Genomic DNA, 27,596 nt, shown 5'->3' on the forward strand with positions numbered 1-27,596 from the left:
TGTAGGAAAGTGGATGGACCTTGAGGGTGTCATGCTAAGCGAAATAAGTCAGGCAGAGAAGGATAGATACCATATGTTTGCATTCATAGGTCTAACAGGAGAGACCTGGCAGGGACCATGGGGAGAGGAAGGGGGAAAGAGAGCGGAGAAGAGTGAAGGACACAGATCAAGGGAGACTACTGAATACTGAAGATGAACCATGGACAGAAAGGGGAGGGGGAGGGAGGGCATGTTGGTCATGGTGGGGGGCACTTGTGGGGAGAAACACTGGGTGTTATATGGAAAACAATTTGACAATAAACTATTATTAAAAAATTTTTAGTTTGAAAAAATTTAATGTCATGGGCAAATACTAATAATACATCAATTTTTTAATGTTTATTCTGAGACACAGAGAGAGAGCCTATGTGATTGGGGGAAAGGCAGAGAGAGAGATGGACAGAGGATCTGAAAAGGGCTCCATGCTGATAGCAGCGAGCCCAATACGAGGCTTGAACCCATAATGGTGAGATGATGACCTGAGCTGAAGTCAGACACTCACCTGAGTAAGCCACCCAGGTGCCCCATAATATATAAATTTTTTAAAAAATTAATGAAAATTTTAATGTTTTATTTATTTTTGAGAGAGAGAGATAGAGAGAGACAGTGTGAACAGGGGAGAGTCAGAGAGAAAGGGAGACACAGAATCTGAAGACAGGCTCCAGGCTCTGAGCTACCTGTCAGCACAGAGCCTGTCGCGGGGCTCAAACCCACTACCCCACAAGATCATGACCTGAGCCAAAGCCAGCCGCTTAACTGACTGAGCCACCCAGGCGCCCCAATATACCAATTTTTAAATTGTGGAGAAACATATCTGAAAAGAAACACTCTAAAAGGAAATATAACAAAATGCTTCTGCTTCTTTAAACTTTTGGATACTTGTGACATTTTTTTTAGCAATGCATATATTTGTTATGTACATTATCAGAAACAAAATTCCTTTCAAATATATTTCTCATTTAATATTTTAGTACTTCATGAGTTAAACAAGACAGGGAGAATAATTCTCCTTTTCATTGTTGAAAAGAATGGATAATTTTCTTATTGGAGTAGCTTTTAAATAAAACCCAGATCCTCTGAAGCCAGCTTCAATGCTTCTTCAATGATATAATTCTAGAAGATTACAGGAAATAATATATGTGAACATCTTATGAGTTTTTCACAATAAAGGAACAGTAATTATAATCTGAGAAATTATTAATAATGTTTAATTTATTTGATCTCTTTATAAACTCCTGATTCCAATGGAGAGAAAGATAATGTATAATATCAGACAAATGTTAATAAAAAGGGATATTTAAGTAAGTATAATATGTAAAGAATAAAACTCATCATTTTATCTATGTTTGATTTATTATGATAGCAAATATTAGAAGAGAATCTAAAACTCTTTGTTTTACTTTAGGAAGATATTGAACATGGTACTCTAAGAATGAAGTCATATTAAGAATATTAATAAGGACAAAATGTAAAAGAGTTGTAAGGCAAAACACAGAAGGTAAAGAAGTTTGTACAGACTTGATAAATTACTGGTAGGTTTTTTAAAAATGTTTACGTATTTATTTGTGTGTGTGTGTGTGTGTGAGAGAGAGAAAGAGAGAGAGAAAGAGAGATAATCTCCAGCAGGCTCCACACTTTTCAGCCTAGAGCCTGATCAGGGCTTGAACTCACAAACCATGAGATCACCACCTGAGCCAAAATCAAAAGTCAGACGCTTAACTAACTGAGCCATGCAGGCATCCCTCACTGGTAGCTTTTTAATAATCGATTTTAATCAATAAGATATTAGAGCAGAAGCTAATATCTTATAACTTCATTATTTATTTATTGAGACTGACTTATTGAGGATTTACAACAGGGCATAAATTAAGAGACTAAAACGATCAATAAAATTAAAGCCGGGGCGCCTGGGTGGCTCAGTTGGTTAAACATCCGCTTCAGCTCAGCTTCAGCCTGGAGCCTGCTTCAGATTCTGTATCCCTCTCTCTCTGACCCTCCCCTGCCTGCACTGTCTCTGTCTCTCCAAAATAAAAAACCATAAAAAAAAAATTTAAAGCCAGATTCTTTTCCAGAAGCACATACCACCCTAGCTGTTGACATAGTCTAACTCCTGTGCATCAGAACTCTGGCCACTTAGGCTGGCCTCAGTCTCTTGTCCAGCAGACACATGGCCAGTACCAGTGAGCCACTTCAGGGCAGAGATAGCTAGATTCATCGTTGTATGTCCAGAACCTAGCATAATGTTCAACAGTGTGAAGGCATGTGCATTTGCAGATGTAACCCAACTCATTTCAATAGCCTGAAGCATATCAACTTGAAAATCACAAGTACTAGAAAAAGGGTTAATACACCCCCAAACTAATGAAATGACTGGGGACATTATCTGCACTTCTAGATAACTTTTGCTACTGGTTGCCTATTCCATTCAGTGATGCAGATGCATATTCATACAGGGCTAACATGTTTGATGAGTTTCAAACTCAGCTATTTTCTAGGCAGTAGCTTGTAAGTCAAGGTCATAAATTTATTTGTTTATTCTTAAGTTTATTTATTTATTTTGAGAGAGAGAGGGAGAGTGAGCAGGGGAGGGGCAGAGAGAAAAGGCGACAGAAGATTTGAAACAGGCTCAGCAGAGAGCCAGATGTGGAGCCTAAACTCATCAACGATGAGATCATGACCTGAGCCAAAGTGGAACACTTAACCGACTGAGCAACCCAGGCGCCCCAAGGTCACAAATTTCAAAGATTTATAGTTGCAATAAGCGTATTTCTCTCACCTTTGACTAGGATACAGGTATCAAAAAGATTTAAGTACAAGAATGATGACAAATGGACACTGATCTTCAGGGTCAGAAACACACAATAAATGGAGTTGGGGCACTGGGCTAACCTTTCAGGGCATTTCTAAAGGGTAGCTGCTACTTAACTCCATCTCATGGTGCCAGGTAGGAGTACAGGACAAGTGTAGCAAGATCTTCTAACACTTCAAGAATAGCTAAAAATTCATACATTTACTTAGAACATCTCATTTTTAAAACACTGGTAATTTTTTTATGTAAAACACTATATATGCCAAAAAAACCCACATCTACAAAGCATAGTTGACATACAAGCTACTGGTTTATGAGCCAAGTTTAACAATTTGATTACCCTATTGTTGCACATATAATTGAGATATTACTGAAAAGTCACATAATGGGATTACTGAAATGTCAAGGACAGTTTACTGATTAAAGAAGACTAAATGTTCAAGATTATGTGTGCTATTATTCCATACTCGTAATTTCACAAATACCAAGTATTTTACAAACTTCACTTAGTATCCAAATGAAAATATCAAAGCCCAGAGGTGACAGCAGAATAATGCATATAACCATTATAAACTTTACTTAAATGTGGTATAACAAAGGTTAAGTCACAAGTTCAGCTTGGTTCTCTATGTATGAAGATGCTTGATTGTATTTCCAAATGATGACTAACTAGCCAATTATACTCACTAGAAATTTCTGTCATAACTGACATTTTAAATGAAGCATTCTGCTAAGAAAACAAATTTCAACCCCATTTTAATCACTGTAGCTATTCAGAATTCTGTTAATCAAGTAGGGAAAAAAAATGTGTCTTCAACACCTTAGAATGATTTATCTGTTTGTACGAATGTGAGAAAAATGATCACGTCTTCAAGTAATAGATTACAAGTACAAAGAAAGTTCACATTACAGCTATGCTGATGAAAATTACCTGCAGGCTGTTACAACACAGCCCATGAATTAATTAACCTTTTGCCATAAAAATCTGTAAACTTCAGCAAAGACTGAGGTTTCTCTCTTTGCCTTGTTCCAGCTCCCTCAGCATTTTAGAAAGTGAAATATTGTGCAGTTACTGAGGCAAATAGATAAAATATTCTCAGATTTTATTGGGTCTCCATGTTACAACAATAAAAGCACACAAATTGTGGTTAAAACATAGCAAGTTGGATATTTTCTTTTTTGTTTTAGTTAATGAAAGATGAAAAATAATGGTTGATTTTTATGCAGATCTTTACTTTTGTGAATGAGATCGGTATTTTCTTACTATGAATGTTGGCTACCTCTTAGTTATCTACTTTTTGACTTTGAAAGAAAATAAGTTAAATGAAGCAAGTCTTTTGCCAATGTGTTTAAGAAAACAAGAGTACACTCGCATATTCTTTAAACTTCATTAAAATTTTTTTTTAATGTTTATTTTTGAAAGAGAGGGAGTGTTAGCAGGGGAGGAGCAGAGAGATGGCGAGACACAGAATCTGAAAACAGCTCCAGGCTCACAGCTGTCAGCACAGAGACCAACACGGGGCTTGAACCCATGAACTGATTATGACCTGTGCTGATGTCAGACGTTCAACAGACTGAGCCACCCAGGAGCCCCTGAACTTCATTTTTTAATGAATAAACACATTAGGTTTGAGTGTACTGGCCAAGTGTCATGATAGCTTTCACATGGGATCTGAAGCTGAAAAATCAGCTATCACTAAATGAAACCATGATCTGGGAAAACAGGATTTCTAATAAACAATGGTAAAAGGAGCAACTGTATTTCCTCAAGCTGTTACGAGCAAGGACCCATAAGACTTGGTGAATGTGAAAATCTTTACAAGCAAGACTTGAAGATCACGAAGTTACACTTGAAATATTGACCTAATAACTTCATGTCTTCATGCAGCAGTTTAGAAACACATTTTGTTTTTCTCTTCAATGTAGTAATATCTCAAGAGGATTAACAATCTCAGCATTTAACTGTTCTGTAGCAAACAGAGCTGTTCTTTTCCATGAGCCAATCCTTAGAGTTAGTTTTAATTCATTAGATAACTAGTCTTGCCAATGCATAAGTCATTTCTTTAATAGCTTAGGACACATTCTTGTTTGGATAACGGGTTATACATAGTGTTTCAGGGCTTTTCTCTATTGTTCAAACTAAATCATGAGTTGCCAAATTCATCTTTAAAGAGCTAAACCAGTGAACTCCCTCTCCAACATACTGTTAAGAAATCAAGCAGGTAAGAGGCACACAATAATATATTAAAATAAGAAGGTGATAACTTTATGTTAATAAAGTGAGTAATGCTTATCTAAACAACTTAAGATGCATACGATATTTCTTATTTTGTATTAAGGGCAAACACATATTTTATGACAAAATACTTCAAGTTAAGTGGCTATTTTAACTAATATAGAAGAAACAATAAATCTTTCATAATCATTAATATGTTAAAATCTTCCAAATGGCTCTTTCTTTTGTATCTATAAGGAAGATAGCCCTTTGAAGTTGGTAAATTTAGAGTATTTGCCAAAACATTTTTTGGCTATTTTAATTTTGAGAATAATTCTATTATAAAGCATACAAATTTAGCTAAGATATATATTTACCTGAAGCATCAAGGCTAGCACATATCTGTCCATTAGGAAATTCACAATAAATATATTTTGAATATAAGAATATACAAAGTCTCAAAAGAAATTTGGCACTTCTGCCAATAGTTAAATTTGCCTATGGTAATTTAATTTTGTCACTGATTCTTAAATAATCATGTAAGTGGTGATAATGCAAATGTGTATATGAATAAAAGGTATATGCCTGTAAAAGACTTACAGATGAGAGCACACATTTGTAATACTTAATTATGGGAATATGCATGCTATCCTTTGGAAGATATGAGCTACATACCTGACAGGTAATGTCCTATCTCCTTTTCTCCTATCCATTTCTCTTTGCGGAACAGGATACCAACGGAAATTCAGTTTCCAGTTAAAGCCCCCATAAGTCATGTCTGACCCAGCCATATATTCAAAGGTATCATCACTAATCACATCAATGATGGGGCATACAACTGTTTTCCTGCAGAAAAATCAAAACCAGTTTACATATAAATAATAATTTAAACACTACATTAGCTTTTTCAAACTCACTATAGCTGATTAATTGAGATTTAATGATTATGTGGCTTTACTATGACTTTATTTTCATTTTATCCTTTTTCTTCTGTGGAATCATTTCCTTTAACTACATCTTCTTTACAGTCTCTACTTCATTCTATCATTTATAATCTAATCAAATAGACTAATTGGTCTTCAAGCTGATTTCCAAATGCATTCGAAGTACTAACTCAGCAGGATGAACATAGTCTATTTTTCATAAAACCTCCACCCACACCATGATTAGTAGAGCGGCTTTGATATTATACATCATTTTAGCTAGAGCCAACTGGAAAGCAATAGCATGCAGGATGTAGAGAGTGCATGATGGCCAATTAGACCTGGTATTTTGAATCTCAAAGGGGATAGGTTCATTTGAAGAGATAGTTTTATGAAAAAAATTAATTATCTCTCCCTGGGAAAATACCTGCTAGAAAAAACAAACAAATAAAAATCAACAAACAGAAGCAACAATAAAAATCATGAACATAAGTAAATGTTTCCTCTGAAAGATATTAAGGACATGACAATTTCTAAGTGTGTTGTTCTAGATCTTGGAATTTACTGTAAATAATCTACATATTTTAAAATAGGGAAAGATAAGCAACTTAAGTGTCTGGCCTTTCATATCATGACCCATTTCTTCTTAATGTAAAGAGGAAGAGTCAGGAGATTTGATGTTCTTGATGATGAGTTTTTTAGGGTAAGAAACTGTTATGTTGAGAGAAGATTAGATATTGTTTTATTCCATTATGTGCTTTCCTCAGTCTTCCTCTACTTCTGGCTTATATGTTGTATTATGGGATCAATCTTCCATCTCTACAGCAAATGCTCAGGTCTATTCAAGTTTGCATTGCTTGCAGCTAGTTCTGGAAAGCAGAGCTTATTTTTCATATTTAGTAGGTGGTAAATACACAGATATGCTTTTGAATCACCCATAAATGGGGAAAGCAAATAAATGTTGTTCATTATTTAGTCTGGTTTTGTAACACCAGTATCACTAACCTTAATTTTATTTTTTTTAATGTTTACTCACTTATTTTGAGAGAGAGACAGAAAGAGTGTTCATGTGCACATGTGAGTGGGGGAGTGGCAGAGAGACAGGTGAGAGAGAACCCCGAGCAGGCTCCAAACTGTCAGCACAGAGCCGATGCAAGGCTTGATCCCATGAACTGTGGCCTGAGCCGAAATCAAGTATGGGACATTTAACTGAATGAGCCACCCAGGTGCCCCATTAATGCTCATTTTTCAATTAGGTCTTCTGTTCCACACAATTAGCCAAAGCCTAAAGTTCTCTGAAATCAATAGGATTTATCTAGCCTTGGACACATTTCTTAGTAACCCTGGTCCCTACAAAATCAATACCTTTCTCTCTTCATTAAATTTAATGACTTAATTTTTAGGGAGGCAAAATTAGATCTACTAACTTTGAAAAGGACTTCATCATCTAGCTATGGCAACTTTAGAACTTATAAGCAGGACAAAACATTAGGGTTCACTATATGCACATGCAATCTAAACATGTTAGGTTAAAAAATAAATGGTCTACTCTTGATATTGAATATTACATTAAAAATTTAGTAAGTTGAATATGAAACACTTGCTTTAAAAAGCAGCAAAATGTATGAAAAGCTGCCAGGAAATGCATCTGAGATGCTCCAAGTTCATTTTACTTTGCCAGTCTCATGCTTCTATGCATATTGGACAATACACAGAGTGGAAAACGTTATTAGCTGTGTACAACCCTCAGCTGACTAAAAGGTTCCCACTGCTTTCTTCAACCACTATGGTTCATTTTACTGACAACCTCCATCTATCTTCACGGCAAGTACCAAATCCTGATGTGGCTGCACTAGCTCACACTAAGCAGCCCCTGTCTTGGATGTTTAAATAAAAACTTCAATTCTAAGAAGACCTTTCTACTGTTGGTGAAATGACTAAGCAAACAAAGGGTCATAAGATGTTTTGTTATTATATCTGAGAGCATTCAACATAGTTTACTTCAGTAGGCACTTAGGAATTATAATCATTTATCATCAATGTTTATGAATATCCACAAAAGAAGCTTGTATTTGAAGTGTCACCATCCAAAAGAGTTGCAGGCAAGTATGAGAGTTCTTAGCATCTATAAAGTATTATGCAACTTTTCAGATTTCACAATTTATATATACAGACTGACAATCCTGTTTATATAATTAAAATTCTTATAGTTTTTTATTTTTTAATCATGATTTCATTCCAGTGCAATGTGTGAGTGTATGTCTTCATTTTTAAGATACTCCAGGTGGTTTTGAATAAGACTTTGAAGTGGTGACCTAGGAGAGAGGAGACTGGTCTAGGAATGGGAAGAACTAAATTGTTGATTCCCTCACTTCCAACAATGGGGCCACCCTGCATCACTGCTTCGTCCCTCCCTATTACCAAGTACACACAAGAACATTTACATTTCCTGCCTCACTAGGTTCTTGTGAGAATGAAATCAAGTGCTTTGAAATGTGTTTTATAAAATATGGCACCATATCAGATTGGACTCAGGCTTATCACCTTACAAAATTAATATTCAATCCTGTTTGGATTGTTTGACTATTTCTTAATCAAATATTCATATTCAACATGAATAAGCAAAGATCTTTATTCAGTGGAGGAGGGGTACTCTTTAAGAGCTAGAAGGGACACCTGGGTGGCTCAATTGGTTGAGGACCAACTTCGGCTGAGGTTATGATCTCACGGTTCGTGGGTTCGAGCCGTGCATTAGGTTCTGTGCTGCCAGCCCGGAGCCTGGAACCTGTTTTGATTCCTGGGTCTCCCTCTTTCTCTCTTTGCCCCTCCCCTGCTCATGCTATTTCTCTCTGTCTCTCAAAATAATTAAAAGCTAGAAAATAAACCTTCTAAAAAATAGCAATTTACAGAGAAGTTTTGACCAGCAACTGGAACTGTCCTAAAGGGTCGGTCAAAACCCAGTCAGACGTAACACGTGAATTCTTACCTGTCTTCTTTTATCCTCGCCAGCAAGGGTTCCAGCCATCCTAACGTGCATTCACAGTGTGCATCGAGAAAAGTTACGACCTGCCCTTTTGAAGCAGCTGCTCCTCGAAGGCGGGCACGTATTAACCCAGAGCGCTCTTCCATTCTAATAATTTTTACCGGCACCTCTAAATTTTTCACATAATTCTCTAATGTCAACTTGAGAAAATCTGTAATGTGCAATAAGAATTGATAAAGTTTTGAAACTATTTTAAGACATAGCAGAGATACTACTGGCCAGATGGAATTCAACAGAGATGGTAGCCAACTCCTTTCAACATTTTTTTGCATTAGGTAAAATGAGTATATAGAGATTTTTATCAGTATATCGTCAAAGATATGGATATTATAGGAAGTTAATATACCAGACTCTAATTAGAAATTGGACCACAGTGGCAAACAGAGACTTCTTAATTATAAGTTATTTCGCTTTTACCTGCACTTACAAAAAAAAAAACATGATAGATGTCCACAAAGTCATATTAATGCTCAATCATATGATTGTTTGAGTTGGGAAATAAAGAAACACTCCTGAAAATTGTTTTTGTCAATTCGTGGGTTAGTGTGGACCAAATGGAATCATGAGAGAAACTGAAAAACTTAGTTTTGTATTCTTGGAGTTCTAGGTACGCTGATTAAAATTTGATAGGTGATTTTAGGACGTATATAGTTACAAGGAAAATACAGATCATTGCCAAGCTATCTTTCTGACCACAATAAAGTTTTCTATTAAGAAGGAAAAAATATGTATACCTCTTTCACTGGCATCATCTACCAAGATCACCTCAGAGAGCAGATAGCGTGGGGAACGATTTATAACACTGTAAACAGTTCTAAGGAGAGTGCTCCAAGCTTCATTGTGAAATACAATGACTACACTTGTGTTTGGAAGTTCATCAGGGTAGACCTTTGTCTTGCATCTGGAAAAGAAAGAAGAGAGACGTGTATATTAAATTTATTTTTCATTCTGATCATTGTAGCAAAGAATATCCATGATGATACAACTTTAGACTTGAAAGCCCCTTACTAAGGAGACATTTCATGATTATCTAAAATAAATTTTCCTTTTTAAAATGCTGTGAGTAATTACTTGGCATTTTGAAAATTAAATATGCATAATTACTATTATTTTATCTTAATTCCTGTAGGGAACAAAGCAACATGATTTCCACAAGGCTAAGAAAGCTGAAATAACATTCTGAGACTATCAATAGAAGACTAGGGTACAACAGGGACATATGAATTCATTGGGTGGATATAATTTTATTCCTTGTTTATAAAAAAAACTTATCATATAATTCAAAAAGTCATAAGAACAGGAAAAGATATATATTCCCCGGGTTTTAGAAGCATGTAAAACTAAGATTATTTTTCTGTTCTAAAATCTAGGCATGTGTGTTTTCCATTCTCTTTGAGAATGATATAAAATGGTTTATAAAATGATCTGATTTGAAGGAAAGATTTACGAGCTAGATTTACTTTGCGGATTCCCAATTAGTACTATATAATCAAAACTGGAGATCAGGAAAGGGAATAGGCTACCAGCACTTCCCAGACTTTGATGTGCATAGGAGTCACCTAGAGATTTGTTAAAATGCAGATTCAGACTAAGTCTGGGGTACAGCCTGAGATTCTGTATTTAAAAAAAAAAAAACCTTCCAGGTGATTCAGATGTTGCCAGTCACAGAGTATACCGTAATTGTCATTACTTTTAGAACTTGATGTTTTAAGAAAAACTTTTAATTTTTCTTATAAATCCAAGGAAGCCCAGACTTAACTTTTTGAGCAATCAATCAAAAAAGATACATTTGCACTCTCCCTCTCTCATTCTCAAAATAAACAAACTTAAAAAGATACATCTGGATAGGGGCGCCTGGGTGACTCAGTTAGTTGAGCATCCGAAATCAGCTCAGGTCATGATCTCCCTGTCTGTGGGTTCCAGCTCCAAGTTGCAGCTCTGTGCTGACAGCCTGGAGCTTGCGTTGGATTCTTTGTTTCCCTCTCTCTCTGCCCTCCCCTGCTCATGCTCTATTTGTCTCTCGAAAATAAATAAACAATAAATTTTTTTTTAATATACATCTGGGTAAATGGTATGTGTTGTGCTTTAGGTGATCATTCCAAGTTTAACACGGAGATGGTCCTTATCAACTTGTCAACATTCAGACATTTAAGTCATTGTAATTATAAAATTTTAGAAAAAAAAATGTCACTTGGTATCTGAAATAGGAATGGAAGTTCATATACCTTAGATTATTGTTTCATGTAAAGCATTCTAAAGAGCTAGAGAATTAAAATTATCCCATGAAATACAATGAACTCAATACTTCCTGCCACTCCTGAATGATCTAATAAATGACACAAAATAAACATTGTTAAGATTAGTCTCCTTCACAGATGAGTGAAAAAAAATCAATAAAATGTGGGAGATAAAGGCATATAATTAAACAAATACTGATTGTATGCCTATTGAGACTTTAATCATCTTTTAAAATGTTCTAAAATATCGTCTACTCAGTGAAATCTTCTGCAATGTAGTCAGGTAAGAAGGTACTACACCTGAACTGTGACATTTTCTGCATATATTTATTTGGAAAGCATTCATTAATCATCCACACTATAGAATATATTGGGTATGCAGGGAAATAAAAATGTAATGGGAAAAAGTATTTTGATTCGCAGTCCCCTTTTCCCACTCTGGTGGCAAGATGCAAATGGTTCCTATATGCCCCATCAGCATTTGACATGGGTGTCCAGGAAGCTTATCATTAAATGAACTCAGAAAGACATCTTGGTAAATCAAAAATGTTCTTACCATGACTTTCCTCAAACCTCCATTATTCTGCCTCAACAAAATATCATGCTAAGGAAAAAGTATGGTAAAGAACATCATCGTCATCAGTGTTATAGGTCAGCTTTTGGAATGTAATGGGTTAACTTGTTGCAAACCGCTTCTCCACCCCTTTTCTGTGGTTGCTAAGATCCGGCCAAGGCCATGCCTACAGAAATCACTTAGTCACCATCACCATCACCATCACAATCTCAAGATATCTTACATGTCTGACTATGATTGGTCATTTTAAAGGGACAAAGAAACTTGAAGGGGTGAATTCCGCCAAAGATGGCGTTTATGTATTGCAATGTAATTGGCTCCCATGGAATGCTATGGCTTGTAACTGGTTAACTAAATGATGACATGTTCTGTCCATATAATCTCACTGCCGCCTTTGTTTGTGGCCATGCTCTGCACTTTCTCCTTACCATCAGGAGATCAGGTTTGGTTCGCCGTAAATAAATAAATAAATCATACCTCGCTTCTATTGGGTGTTGCTGGTTTTTTCATAACTACCCCACAACAATCATCATCGATAAAAAATAAAACTAGAAAATCAGGCTGAAAGCAGTCCAACAGTCAACAATTACTGGTTTGACCCAAGGATAGGTGTCTATCTGTAAGGGTTATCATTGGGGAAAAAAGTGATTTCTTTTAAGTTAACTTTTTTTATGTTACATATGCATGTATATTGTATGCTTTGTATTCTAAATGCCAACAAAGAAAAAAGGGATGAGGTATTTAGATGAATCTCTTCAAGTTTTTTTAAACGTTTATTTATTTTTGAGAGAGAGAGAGAGAGAGAGAGAGAGAGAGAGAGAGAGAGAGAGTGGGGGAGGGGCGGGGAGAGAGGGAGACACAAAATCTGAAGCAGGCTTCAAGCTCCAAGCTGTCAGCACAGAGCCTGATGCGAGGCTGGAACCCACCAACCAGATCATGCCTTGAGCTGAAGTCTAACGCTCAACCAACTGAGCCCCCAGACACCTAGATAATTTTTTAAAAATACCAGATGGAAAGCAGATATTCAAATCCAGCTTCTTAAACTATTTCTATCATGCTTTGTTTTTGTGGTTAAAAAAATCTACTCACAAATGTTAATTTTATATTCACTATATGTAACAAAGTTATAATGAACTAACTTACTATTAATGCAACTATTATGTTTACATAGAGAAAATTTCCACTGTATCATTATTTAATGTAGCATGAAAATATAATGTATCTAATGTTTTTATTAATTCTTCCTTTTCTTACTGTTTAAACAACTATTAAGCAAAGAAAACTTTCTGTGATAATAAAATCATTTCTAGAATAATAAGAATTCTTCAGCTACACAAATTAATCATTTTCAATGTCAGTTTATCCTGTTATCTCAAGTGCATAGATGCTTATGAATGGGAGCTACTGCTTCCATGGTTTCTACACTGCAGTTTTACCACGGCCTGTACTTCATCGCATCTATTGTTTCACATATAGTAAGATACACCATCAATTTTGTATCCCTAAAAAAGAAAAGAAAGTTACCAAATAAACCACAGCATATGCTTTTTTATCATTAGAATCTATTTCATACCTAACTAGAGCTCACAGAATAAGTCTTTAAACTTATCTGGACCTACATTTCTATCAATATTGTCATGCTGGCTTATGAATCAGTCACACCAGATCTTTGTTGCTTTGAAGTTTCTTTCATCTATTCCTAGGGGTTTTCTCTAGCTTTAGGTTACATTGCTTAACATATGAGAGGCATATATTTAACACATATCTCAGTAACAAAATATAAAACAGCTTCATCTTGTGGGTATCTTTCTTGGCACTACAAAGTTATGCTTTTCAAGTCCTAAGGTGCCAAGACATTAGGTGGGCATCTTGATAAAATGCAAATTCTGATTTAGTAGATGTGGGATGGGCCCAAGATTCTGAATTTCTAATGAGATCTCTGCTCCCTGGTTGACATGCTAAAGAAGCAAGGCTATATAAATCAGTCAGCTGTTGATTAACAAGAAAATATAGAGTTGTGGTCACTGCTCCAACAATAAATATTTTGGTATGAAAATTAATACTTGCCACTGTCCCCTTGCCTTTCTTTTCACACATTTCCCCCCCAGTATTGAATCAGATTGTAACTTTTCTGAAGAAATGCTGAATGACAATTAAACTCTGCACCTGTATGTAAACAATGCACAAAACTTGGATGTAGTGTGCCTATGAGAACAACCATGGCCACCGTCATTTGTACAGGCTTAAGAAATAATGCTTATATAACTGCCAGTTGGTTGGCAATGCCTGTAACTAACCGTTGACTGTAAAACGCATCCTGATTTCAGACATATAAAAAGAAAAGGGCACATCTTAGAACAGGTACATACAATAATTTTTTTTAATGTTTATTTATTTTTGAGAGAGAGAGTGTGAGCAGGACAGAAAGGGAGACAGGATCCAAAGCAGGCTCTGCACTGACAGCAGAGAGGTTGATGCAGGGCTCCAACACACAAACCATGAGATCAAGACCTGAGCCCAAGTCAGATGCTAAGCCTACAGTCACCTGGATACCCCATGATATTTTTTGTTTAGCCAAGAAAAAGTACTTAAAGGTTGTTTAGTTTTAGTTCTTTTTTTAAAAAATACCTTTATGTATTGAAGCTGTCAGTTTTCAACTCACTGCTTTTATAAGAAATAGTTAAACACAAACAAAACAAAAACAAGAAATCTAGATGATGGAGGTGGTGTAAGCACTTAAACCCTGACACACAGCAAAGGGTTTTTTAGTTTGCAAGACTTTTTTCACCACTGTCTGCCTCGGCTTTTACATCTTTTACACAATAAGGTTAAAGTAGGAAATCTGACATGTGCAGCAGATATTGCTTGGTGTATACTGCATGTAAAGCCCAGAGTCTCCAAATGGTGGATTTGGAAACAACTGTCAAAGTTAACCTGTTGCGGAGTCCGGTCTGGATCATCGGGCAGCAGAAGACCCAAGCGGCACTCGGAGATCTTGGAAGGGAGGAGGTTTATTTTACACCAGTGGGTTCAGAGGAGATCATTCTCCAGAGGTCTGAGCCCAGAGCATCAGCAGAGGGAGTGATTTATAGTCTGTTACTTCCACATTCCTCATTAATGCGCACAAGTAGGGTGGGAAGAAGAACCTGGAAGGGGGAGCCTTTGATCAAGGACAGGTACTTCCTATCAGTCTTGTCAGCATATTATAACAGATTTTTCCCTATCAACCAACTCAAGTCTTTGTTTTACAGAATGCGAGCCTCCAGTCACAGAACTGGGTTCAGTATACCGCATAATAAAGTAAAAAAAAATAATAATAAATTGTATTATTTAATAATATTAGTAATCATAATAGTTTCTGCCCCCATATTATATGCTATATTAAATGCTTTAAATGATATTATGGGTGTGTGCAATATTAGAAAAAAACATCTGAATTTAAAAATATGCCTTAATCTTACACTCAAATATGTATCTTTAAATCAGAGAAATAGCTATTCCCCTAGAATTATTCGATTAAAATGATGCATAGAAAATCAGCTTTCATTGAAATGATGTACCTAGAGACCAAATACTCTATCAATCTGTCCTATGAAGACATTATTTTTTTTATGTAAACATCTAAATGGAATTGGCAAAACTCGACATTATTGTGGGAACACAATGTATATGTAATTAACTTTGAGAGTAAAAGTGGCAGACGGCAATGGCAATTCTCATCAATTTGAAAGGAATATTTGATGCCCATTTACTCAGATTAACTTCCCAAAATCTGGTATTCCAGTAAAATCGTAAGCTTTATTATAGCAGCATTTTATATTTACACTCTATTATGACATGCTAAATCTATAATACTTGAGAGGAAGTGAAAGATTATTTCTTTCTAATTCTGTAATAATGTGTCTGTGGCTTTAAATCTTGACTACACATTGGAATAATCCTGTGAACTACCAAAAAATACTGATGTGTGGGTTTCAATCACAGAGATTCTGATGTAGGTGACTAGGGTGTGGCCAGATTCAATGAGATTAAAAATCCCTTGGGGATTTGAATGTGCAGCCAAAGCTGAGAAAGTTGTCTAATTATTTAACAGAAACACTGATTTTAAATATACACATACATATATGTGTAAAATCTTCTTTTTACTTACATCAAAATTTTAAAATTAGATGCTTAAGGTTAATATAGCTCTTTTCTGCAGTTATATCAGATGAAACTAATAAGCACTTTTCCTGTAATTGTAAGCACTAGAGTCAAAAAGTCTTCTCCACTTCATTTACAATCTGTTCTGTCATCTGAATGTACACTGATGTTGGTCCAGTCTTCTGTGTATCAGCTGTTGATTTATAAACACATGAGAAATAAATCCAGGTGCTCTTCTTTAGAGAGAATGTGGGATAGAGTCATATTTCCAATGTCTGGAGCATGGAAATACAATGAGGTAGCATTCCTATTTACCATCTTCCCCTTTGGCTATGCACACATTACAGGAACATAGACCATTACAATTTGATTTTATCCTTTTCAAAACCATATTGATGTTTTCAGGTAAGTTACTGAACACAACATGCCACATCAAAGAAAGAAAAATTGACTATAAGAGGAGAATGTGAAATCACAAAGGATCCATAATTACACAGTGGCTTAGTTAGACACAATCCATTTAGGACAACAAAGGCTGTCAACATCATAGTTTGCATGACTTGTTGAATTGCTGCTCAGTGAGTCAGTGGTTACCTTTTACTGGCTCAATCAAGAAGATTAATAATAGTAATTAAAAATAAAGACTTACAAGTCCTCTATATACTTCTTATTTTTAAGAGCTTTGGGAATTGCCTTGAACCTTGCAGAATTATGTGTGGTTTCTGTTTCCCAATCATTAAAATTCATATTCACACAGGGAAATTTCATTATTCGCCAATGCAGCCGAGCAAAGAAAACTTGGGCAACAGCAAAGTGATTCTTTCATAGTAACTGAACAGTTTGGGGCCTCAAGTAAAATGAAGCACTTAATTTTGCATGGGTTTCTATATGGTGATTTATATGTATGTTGTGTTAAACCTTCTAAGAGTAAATTCCTATAAGTAATAATTATTGACTAATTGAATTGTTTTTAAAATTCATACATCCCAAGTACCTTTATTTTAAAATCTGGTTGGACCCTGTATTCATCCTTGGCCTATTTGCTATGAGATCAACTCCTCGCATCTTCTGTGCTCTTTGAACTATCGAATTGGGTGGAGAGGGAGGGTTACTGGGAAAAAAGCATTTTGAAAAGTCCCATATTTGTTGCCTTCTGTTTGAAATATGTTCATAAGGACCTCAGCTAGGAGAGTGCCATGCTGTAGGAAACAGGAACAGAAAGCTAGGGAATTTCTTTCTACATCTCCCACTAATTTCAGAGAATACCACTCAGCCCCCTTCCTCAGCCTTGTACCTCATGGACGCCTCAATCTTTTTGACATTGTACTTTTTCACAATAGAGCTACCGAATTCAATAGACTAAGAGATTCTTCAAAAGAAGAAAGGTTAATATTACAATTCTCTGCCTTTCCAGGATTTAGTATCCTGCATGTTACAAAATACATTGTTGCTGCATGAAAATTTCACAATGAGGCAGGCTATTGTATGAATTATCAGATTGACTTCTCAATTATAGCTCTACATTGTTATAATCTGAACTAGAAAAATCCCAGCTTTTCTACCTTTTTTTTTTTTAATCTTCAGTTGTTTTTATTTTTCTAGAGCCATGGCAAATAAATGAGCTAGGCATAGGGAAGGGAAAGAGTATAAGAAAACTGATCTGCAAGTCATTGAATTATAACACAGTGCCCTCTAACATAGGTAACATCATTCCTATCTGGAATATGAGAACAAGCTGTGTCTATGTCTGGAAACCTATGTTTGCACCCCCTTCTGCTTTATAGGGTCTGTGATAAACTCCTTAAATTTGGTTTTGTCATCACCTAAATTGAAGGAAGACTGCTGTTATTTCTCTATTGCAGTGCTTTCACAGAAAGCAAGTGAAATTATAAAGGGATTATGCGAATGCAATCTATTATTACAAAGCACTGTCTAGAGTATTAAAGATAAAGTCTCTAAAATTATTTGGGTCTGTTTTGGTAAGATTCTGACCATTACCATGTTCTAACAATTTGTCTTTTGTTCTTAGATTTGGTGGGATGGTGCCACTGCATCCCTTATTTCCAGTGCCGTTTCGGTAACAGATCGGGCATAGACACTGCTGTATCCTGAGAACTGCTACTTGTCTAGTGTAGTCGTGTGGAATCCATGTCCTGCCTCTTTCTCTTTCAGTCTTCTTTAGTCTTCTAAACCATTTATTGCCCTAATCTGAAATTTCTCTGACCGCCTGTGGCTGCTTGCCAGTAAATCTTCCTGCTTACTTACCTTAATCTCTGCTTATTATTTTCTGCTGAAAAAACTCAGAGGGCCATGTTCTGCCTGCCTGCTGAGATCTCTGCTTCTTGCCTGATCTTGAATATCCACAAGCTAACTACGTAGCAACTTGTGTTCCCTCCTACTAACCCACTAGTTGCTTTACCCTATGGGCTACGTCCAATTATCAAATATTGCATTCTCCAGCCAGGGTTAGGCCATCTCCACCAGCAGTCAAGCCCTAGTTTAAATTTTTTTTATGTTTTTTATTTATTTTTCAGAGAGAGAGAGAGAGAGACAGTGCAAACATAGGAGGGTCAGAGAGAGAGGGAGACACAGAATCTGAAAACAGGCTCTAGGCTCTGAGCTGTCAGCACAGAGCTGAATGCAGGACCCCAAACCCACAAACTGTGAGATCATGACCTGAGCCGAAGTTGGACGCTTAACCGACTGAGCCACCCAGGCGCCCCGAACCTTGTTAAGAAACATCATGATATGGTAACCAGTACTAAGTGATGAAAATTTATTAAACTCTTAACTATGCGGCAGACATTGTACTATATGCTTTATATTCTCATTTGACCCTAAGAACTGAAACTTTCTGCAACCACACAGGTTTTCTATCAGAACTGTGACAAGGCTGTAAACTCATAAATAGCTTTACTGCATGCTTCAAGAGCTTCCAGAAAATAAATGGATTCAAACAATAAATTGCTCAAACAATCCCTTCTAAAGAAAATAGGTGGTTCAGCTGTCTTCTCAGGATCATACATAACTTAACTAGACAAATGTCTTGCTTATCGATTGACTTCAAGACTCCTCATTGTATCCACCAGTCCTAAACTATTACATCACTTAACTTGGCGAACCTCAGCAAGATTTCTGCATTGAAAGACCAGTCTTAAACCAGGAAAGTCCAGACATCCAATCTCTATAAATATCTTGGTTGGCCTCTTCCATGCAAGGTGGTTAGGGCTGTCTGTCAATGTGGTGGTTATTCTGGGGTCCTTTTATGCAGTCAGCAGTTAATTATCCTTATAATTCCTTATGAACTAGTTATACTGTTATTCCCATTTGATAATGGTAAGTCAAGAACCTAGTGTTCAGATCAGTTACATACAATTATCTCCCCTAATGTGTATCTTCCAAGACCCTTCTAGTGGATGTCTGAGCCATAGATAATGCCACATCCTGTGTATGCTGTATTTTGTCCAATATGTGCATACCCATGATAAAGTTTAATTTATAAATTAGGCACAGTAAGAAGTTAACAATAATAATAATAATGAAAAATTGTAATAATATATTTAATGAAAGTTATGTGAATTCAGTCTCTCTCTCGAAATATATTATTGTACTATATTCGCCCTTCTTGTGATAATGTGAGATAATAAAATGCCTACATGATGAGAAGAAGCAAGGTGTATGCCAGATACCATGACCTAAAGTTAGGTCGCAATTGACCTTTTGATGATATGTCAGAAGGAGGATTATTTGCTTTGGTAACTTAAAGTTAGCCTCGGGTACCTAAAACTCAACTACAGATAAGGGGAGGCTCCTTTAACTTGTTTCTAAGTTATGAACTGGGTTTCAAACCTTGGAACTCTGACTTAAAAGAGGGCTATTCAACCTCTTTCCAGTTAGGATAATGTCCTTTTCCCCTAAGGGAAGAAACTGCCTGTGTTAGGGGAAATTCTGAGATAAGGTACCTGTAGAAGCAAGTAGGAGCCTGAAGGTACGCATATCTAGGAAACAAAGGAAATAACTAACTATTTGTAGGAGATGAGAGAAGACTTTGCTCAGAAGAATGAGAGCTTGAGATAGAAAATACTTAAGCAAGTAGTAAAAAGGAACTAGTGAGAGGAGATAGCAAAAAATAATGATGCAAAGCTGGGGTCCTTTGGGCTTTCTTCAGGGATGTGATACCTAGAGGATAGTTTAGAGATGAGTTGTGTCTAAAGTTCACATTTAACTATAATGTTGTAATGAACTCCAGCCTCCTCTCCTATTGTCCATTACATTTACCCTACTTATAAATGCACTGCATTAGTGATTAAGTGAGTTTGTCTCTATTTTGAGGAAGAGGACTATTTAGTATCTAGATTACGCTGAGAAGAACAGAGAAACCAGTCACAAAAATAATCATAAAGTAGCAAAGTTCACCTGGGAACTAAACAATTATTGGGAGGGGCTTTGGAATTCCACAGATTTTTTTTTTGGCGTTTAAGCTAACCTGATCTTGACTTTAACAGACTAGGTAAACTCATCTAGTTTATATTAAAAACAAAAACAAAAAACCAAAACTTTATAGATCTAATTTTCATCAAATAAATCACAATCATATACTACTGTTGGAGTTACTTCTATGATGCTAATAATTAATAAGCAATGTTGTTTCCCCCAGGATATAAAAGTGATTATTGTACAAGTAAGTTTTATATTCTTTCTGTTGTGAAGAATTCTCCTAAATTTTGGAAATCAACTATAATTCAGCTCTGTAGCTAAAGGTAAAAATAATGTATTCGAGGGGCGCCTGGTGGCTCAGTCGGTTGGGCAGCTGACTTCAGCTCAGGTCAGGACCTCACCGTATGTGGGTCCGAGCCCCACATCAGGCTCTGTGCTGACAGCTCAGAGCCTGGAGCCTGCTTCCAATTCTGTGTCTCCCTCTCTCTCTGTCCTTTCCCTGCTTGCTCTCTGCCTCTCACTCTCTCAGAAATAATAAACATTAAAAAAATGCATTCGAGTAAGTGCTATGTGTGACCTTTGAGGTTTTGGAACATGAATTATGAGGTTGTTCCCTTTCTGTGATCTCTCAGTATAACTCTTTCATGCTGTTTAATAATGAATACGATTCCATGTTTATTGACTATGATAAATACAATTAAAGTCATTTTGTAACAAAATTACTTACTATTGCCATTTGTAGGTTTAAATTCTTACCTTTGTCAGTGAAAATAACAAGTGATTTTTGTATCAGTAGGCTTGGACTCTGAACCAAGCTTTGCTCGGGACATTATTTATGTCAAGTCAACTGACCCATGCTGAACCTCACATTTTTCACATCTCTGAGATAATGAAACCACCATCCGCCCAGGTTCAAACCAGAAACTCTGATGTTGACATGATGGTGATACTCACTCACAAGTCTCCAAATCCTGATGACTCCCACCTCAGTGTCTTTCTTATGCTTCCCTGCTATTGTCCCCTCTCCATTGATCACCACCTCTCTTTAGTTATTGCATGGAATCAATATGATGCATTTATGGAACATTCTTGATCCTCATAGGATGTCTTCCTCAATGCAGACCAAAATGCAGCACCAAAAACTACCCTTTTCTTCAAATGTTTCTGATGGGCTCTTCATTGCCTAATGCTAAACTTTAAAGGCTCCTCTAGATCTGGCCCAGCCCCACTTACATTATGTTCTCCTCTCACTATGCATTTAACTCTTAGCAGTACTGAACATCTCAAAGTTACTTCCAGAAACAAAGCTTTCTCAGGCCTTTATCTCCATTTCTAGAATTGCTTGTGTTTGGACTGCTTTCTTAACTGAAGACATCACATACATTGTTCTAGTAGGGTTCAAGTCACACTTCATATTTTCCCTAGGGATGTTCAATTGTTCACTGTCCAAAACACAGGTAAAGTTTATACATTTATTACCCTTTCCTTCTTATAGAAATTAGGACCCTGTGCCCAGAAAAAAAAGGCACTCCTTCTTCCAGTGAGAAATGGCCTCTTGCCAAAATCATAAACACAGCATATGCACTCACTCTTTCAGCTGGATATCTTTGTGCAGTGCACACACTGGACAACTCTGTAAGGATGCCCTAAGCCTAGAAATCCTTTAATTATCCTGACTATGAAGACAGTTAGTTCTGTTTTGAGAGGTAAAGTTCCATCTTTAGATTAAGAATTTGGGGTAGAATAAATAGTGGGGAAAAATTAAGGATGTAAGTGCATTTTATTTGACTGGGGTCACTGTGTATGAAGTCAAGTATGTGGGCTTTGTGATAATTTTTCTTTTTTGCTTTGGCTCAGATCATGTTTTCATTTATTTCTAGATTTGTTTACTATAAAGCAACATATATTTATGTATTCATCTATACCTGTATCTATAAATATATACATATAGAAATTAACATAAGTTATATTTAATAGGGTGCATGGGTGGCACAGTCAGTTGAGGATCTGATTCTTAATTTTGGTTCAAGTTATGATCATGGGTAATGAGGTTGAGTCCCACATCTGGCTCCATGCTGACTGTGGAGCCTGCTTGGGATATTTTCACTTGCTATCTCTCTCTCTCTCCCACTCCTTCTCTCTCCCTCTTTCTGTCTTCCTTTTGCACCTCTCCCCCACTCATGCTCCCTCTCTCTCTCAAAAAAAAGTTATACTCAATAACATTCAAAATATTCAACAAAATTGAATATCATGAATTTTAACACTAAAGAAATGCTGTAGGGAACTATACTTTGTTCCCTGGCATAAAATTTTAATACCCTATGTGATATATATTTACAAAACCATTTTAAATCCATGAAAAGAACAAAATTAAATCAAAGTCCCATGTGTAAAATAAATAAAGAAATGAAGGCATAGAAACCAAATTGCATTACCTACTAAAATAAAAATTTTAAGTGCCAAATAATTATAAGATTTAATTTCTGTTAAATTAAGTATCAATTAAAAGACTGTATGCATCATGAATTTCTTTTCTTGTACATTCCTCCACACCTAGTTTTAATTAAGAAATATCATTTTTTTTCACATTAATTTTCAACGAGTATTGCCACTGTTACTAACGGCAACAATAGGCACATCATTTGGGGGTAAAGAACGTTTGTCTGATATTTCCACATCATTCTATTCTGGGAACCATTTTGGATAATAACACAGTTGTGCCCCTCTTAGGGCATCCTAGTACGAGATACAGGATGTTGATACGTACCATTACTAATGTTAACAATGATCACATGAGTAGGGTGTTATCTGCCAATTTCTTTAATGTACAGTATTTTCTCATCATAATAAATAGCTTGTAAGGAGATAAATTGAGATTTTGTATATTTTCCTGTTTTTTTATAAATATTTTGTCTGCTAGTTATATCATCTATTGATAATTGCCTTTAATGTAGATCTTGGGCATGCATGTTGTCATACATTTGAAAGCATATTCTCATGGTAAATTTCTAAAAGTAGAATTGCTGGCTCAAAATAAACGCACATACAATTTTACTATCTATTGACAAATTTCTTACTATAAAGGTTGAATAAATTTGCTTTTCCATCATCAATGTTCAACCATTTTTGTTTTCCCAGAGATTTGAAAATAGAATGTATTATCAAACTTTTAAATTTTCACCAGTCTGACAGGTGACTTAAGACATTTCAGAGTAGTTTCAACTTGCATATTTCCAACTGGGAATGAAGTCACACATCTTTCAATATGTTTAATAGTCTTTGTATCTATGTGTGTGTGAATGAGTGTGTGTACAAAGCTGTTCTAGTTTTTGTCCATTTAAAATATTTTTTGTTTTTATTTATTAATTTTGAGAGAGAGAGTGTGAGCTTGCACAAAGAGGGGAGGGACAGAAAGAGAGAGAGAATTCCTTGCAGACTGCACCGTCAGTACAAAGCCTTCCATGCAGGGCTCAAACTCATGAACTATGAGATCATGACCTGAGCCAAAATCAAGAGTTGGACACTTACCAACTGAGCCACCCAGGTGCCCCTGTCCATTTTTTATTGAAGGAGTATTTTTTGCTTGTTTCTTTGTTTCTTTGCTTGCTTGTTTTGCTTGGTGTTCCTCGATTTTTCTGACCTTCACATTATAATGATATTAACACTTTATCAGTGATATATGTTATTATTTTCTATTATTTGATATTTTTTATCACCTTGCTTATATTTTGCCAGGTAAATTTTATTATATACATGTAAATGTCCCAATTATTTTTATTGTAGGTGCACTATAATTACAGAAAGAGAGTATGTGTTCACCCAGGTTATAGAGGAATTCAGCTTTTTGGTGTCTTTTTTAAAATTTGGATTTCTGGTAGATACGGTGCTTATTCTTTTGTATGGTGTGCAGCATGTATCTAATTACATGCTCTTCCAAATGACTAACAGGTTGTTTCAGCCTTACTTATTAGCACTAGGACAGTGACCTCAGATGTCACTTTTATTACAGTTTAAATTTTAATTTATTCTTGTATTTATCTGTATACTTTCTATTTCATCACACTTGTCTGTATACCCAGACCCCGCTATCACACTCCTTTACTAATAGAGTTTTATACTATATTTTAAATTCTAGTAAGACTAATAGCTTTTCTCCTTCGCTTCCCTACTTATTCCAGCATGTTTATTCCCCATGTGAGGTCCACTACCCGTCTTACTTTAATGCGTTTCAGAGAATCAATACACTCCCTCACCCCAAATTTTGCAGCATGCTTATTAACTAGAATTTGAATTTTAATTTTTCCCTTTAATGTAAAATGTAAATACAATGAAGTGCACAAATATTAAGAACAAATTTCCCAAGCATTGATAAATGCATGCACTTCTATAACTGAAGAAAATTTCTTCGGGCATACATGGGTGGCTCAGTCGGTTAAGGGTTTGACTTTGGCTCAGCTCATGATCCCCCAGTTCATGGGTTCGAGCCCCACATCGGGTTCTGTGCCAACAACTCAGAGCCTGGAGCCTATTTTGGATTCTGTGTCTCCCTCTCTCTTGTTTACACTGTGTCTCTCACTGTCTCAAAAATAAATAAACATTAAAAAAATTAAAAAAAAGAAAATTTCTTCATAAGCAAGTTTTTATCCCAAATCAACCACTTATCTACTTTTTAAAACCATATAACTATGGTTTGTATACTAAGTGCTTTTTTATTTAAGACATTTCATTCTCTCTCTCTCTAACCAGACACACACACACAATTAAAAAAAATACTGTAAACTCCTCTCCTAAATAGATTTTGAAGAACAACTTTATTACCAAGCATTTTCTAACTATAATGAATAATTGAAGTCAAAGCTGTCTCTATATTTCAACTCCTCCCTTCCCATCATTTACACCTCATAAATGCCCTAAGCCTCAATTGTTATTGCTAAGTGTAACATAAAATACCATGCATCAGTGACTGCAAGCAATATCGAAATGTCAAATATATCTATTCTTAATTTCAATGTAATGTTACTTAAGAGCAGCCATTGCTATTGAAGAATGAGAGTGCTGAGTGATAAATACTTTTACCTGTAATAAGATAATTCCCAAATGATTTATTAAAAATGAAGTAATGAATTTTAACAGGGTATACCACCTATTCGTCTACGGTTACACAGTCAAGAGAAACAGTGAATATAATGATTGCCAAATAGATTAGGTATCTGTCCAGCAGCCTTTGCATGCTGCTGATATCTATTTTATTGAGCTGTCTAAAAAATGGTATATGTTTACATAATTTCTTTTTTAAAAATTCCAGATATGCATTTGAATTAAAAAGGATTTAACAGGGGTGCCTGGGTAACTCAGTCAGTTAAGAGTCTGATTTCAGCTCAGGTCATAATCTCAGAGTTCGTGGGTTTGAGCCCCATGTTGGGCTCTGCTGATGGTTCAGAGGCTAGAGTATGTTTCAAATTCTGTCTCCCTCTCTCTCTGCCCCTCTCCTTCTTGCTCTCTCTCTCTCAAAAATAAATAAACATTAAAAAATGTTTAAAAATAATTTAAAAAATGAAAAGGACTTAAAAATCCCACAAATTGTACATAAGTATAATAGATGTCTCTTTTAAGTATTTCAGACTTAACACTACCTGATTAAATACGTAAAGGTGGATAGTTTTATATGCTAAAGAAATTCTAGATATTACCTTCAAATAAATTGACCAAGTGCTGCAACTTTTGATTTAAAAAAATAGAAAACAACTAGTTAAACCAAATATTTCTCCTCTGCTAAATGTAAACTTCAGACTAGACCTAAAAATAAAAAAATCTCTTAAGTTAGTCTGCTTTATGATTCATTTAATCAGCATACTCTTTTCCTTTGTCCTTTAATCCTTTTGGAATAAAGTGGAAACAAAAACCAAAAACTACCTCTCTTCTGCTCACAGCATATAGCTCCTACTTCGTCAGTGATGCTCTTATTAATCCAACCTATTCCATGTACTCACACTTTTAAACCAATCCTTGCTTGAAGAAGCGACATACGTGCATCAACTCTTTTTCCTAATTTCTCTTCTTGAGAGATAACTATGTTGTGTAGATTTAGCTTCTACTTCCTCATTGGAACTCCTATCTCATTAGTTTCTAGATGATTTAGCCTCCTGGTACCAGCATTGATAACTCCCTGGGCCAGTGAACCTAATTTTCTTTCTGAAGAATTATACCCATAGAGACATGCAGCACCATGGCAAAGGGAGGAGAGGAGGAACCTGGTGAAAAAGGAGGAGGGAGTGATTGATACAAGGTCTGGAACACAGTAAGGAACCTACATCCTTAAGAGACTGATTTTCGCCACTGTTGGGCTCTTTGCTGACGGTTCAGAGCCTAGAGTATGGTTCAAATTCTGTCTCCCTCTCTCTCAGGGAGCAACGTTCTGTGTATGTTTCCTATTTCCTTGTTTTATAGTTTATTTAATATTCACAGAATCACAGATGAGGAAAGTGCCTTACAGACCACCTAATACCTGTAATGTTATAGATGAGGAAACTGCATCACAGACAAAGAAGAAACCTGGCAAGGGTTCACAAATATGTGCAGCTTGTGTTATCACCAGAATTTAAGTTTTTGAACTCCTTAAACAGTGTGACCTGGACTCTTCAGTGTGTCCAAGGACTACTGGGAGAAATTTCCCCATAAAACACAAATGCTTTACATATTTCACCTCTTATGAAGAATATGACAACATATTTAAAAAAAAAAAAAACCAAAAGAAACAGTCCAGGTCAAAGTTCATTCAGTGGTATACTGAAAATCATTTTAGGGAACAATATAATATAAGGTACCCCCCACCTCATTTTCATATAGTCTATCCTTATCTGATTTTCTTATTAAGCCTTCTTTATCTTTCATGAGGATGACCTTTATTATACATATTTTCATTGGGACAACACAGGAAAAGTGAAATATTTCAAATATTTCAAAAGCCTTTCTCATTGACTAATAATTTACATAATTCATTGTAGAATTTATTATAGCATTTTTTAAAGAATTTAAAATTTCATCTAGATTAAATATTTAATTTCATTAATATTTCCTACACAAGATTTATAGATAAAATATCCAATATTTTCTTCTTTGGGGGTAGTAGAATCAACCTATACATTGTAAAAAAAGAGCAAATAGGAATAGAATAAA

The 27,596-nt window shown here is 35.7% G+C and overlaps 1 protein-coding gene across 4 annotated transcripts in view; it reads right to left on the reverse strand.

The window, feature by feature from the left end:
* Nucleotides 1–27,596, reverse strand: part of GALNT13 (polypeptide N-acetylgalactosaminyltransferase 13) — a 579,203-nt gene that overhangs the window by 220,492 nt on the left and 331,115 nt on the right. For all 4 annotated transcript variants that reach the window (XM_029934560.1, XM_029934559.1, XM_029934558.1 and 1 more), the window contains exons 5-7: nt 9,764–9,930; nt 8,973–9,180; nt 5,739–5,909 (exon numbers count right to left, since the gene is read on the reverse strand). In XM_029934560.1, the coding sequence (XP_029790420.1) occupies nt 5,739–5,909; nt 8,973–9,180; nt 9,764–9,930 (546 nt within the window). The remainder of the gene's footprint in view (nt 1–5,738; nt 5,910–8,972; nt 9,181–9,763; nt 9,931–27,596) is intronic.

Source organism: Suricata suricatta, chromosome 3 (assembly GCF_006229205.1).
Source record: "Suricata suricatta isolate VVHF042 chromosome 3, meerkat_22Aug2017_6uvM2_HiC, whole genome shotgun sequence".
Classification (NCBI taxonomy): Eukaryota; Metazoa; Chordata; class Mammalia; order Carnivora; family Herpestidae; genus Suricata; species Suricata suricatta.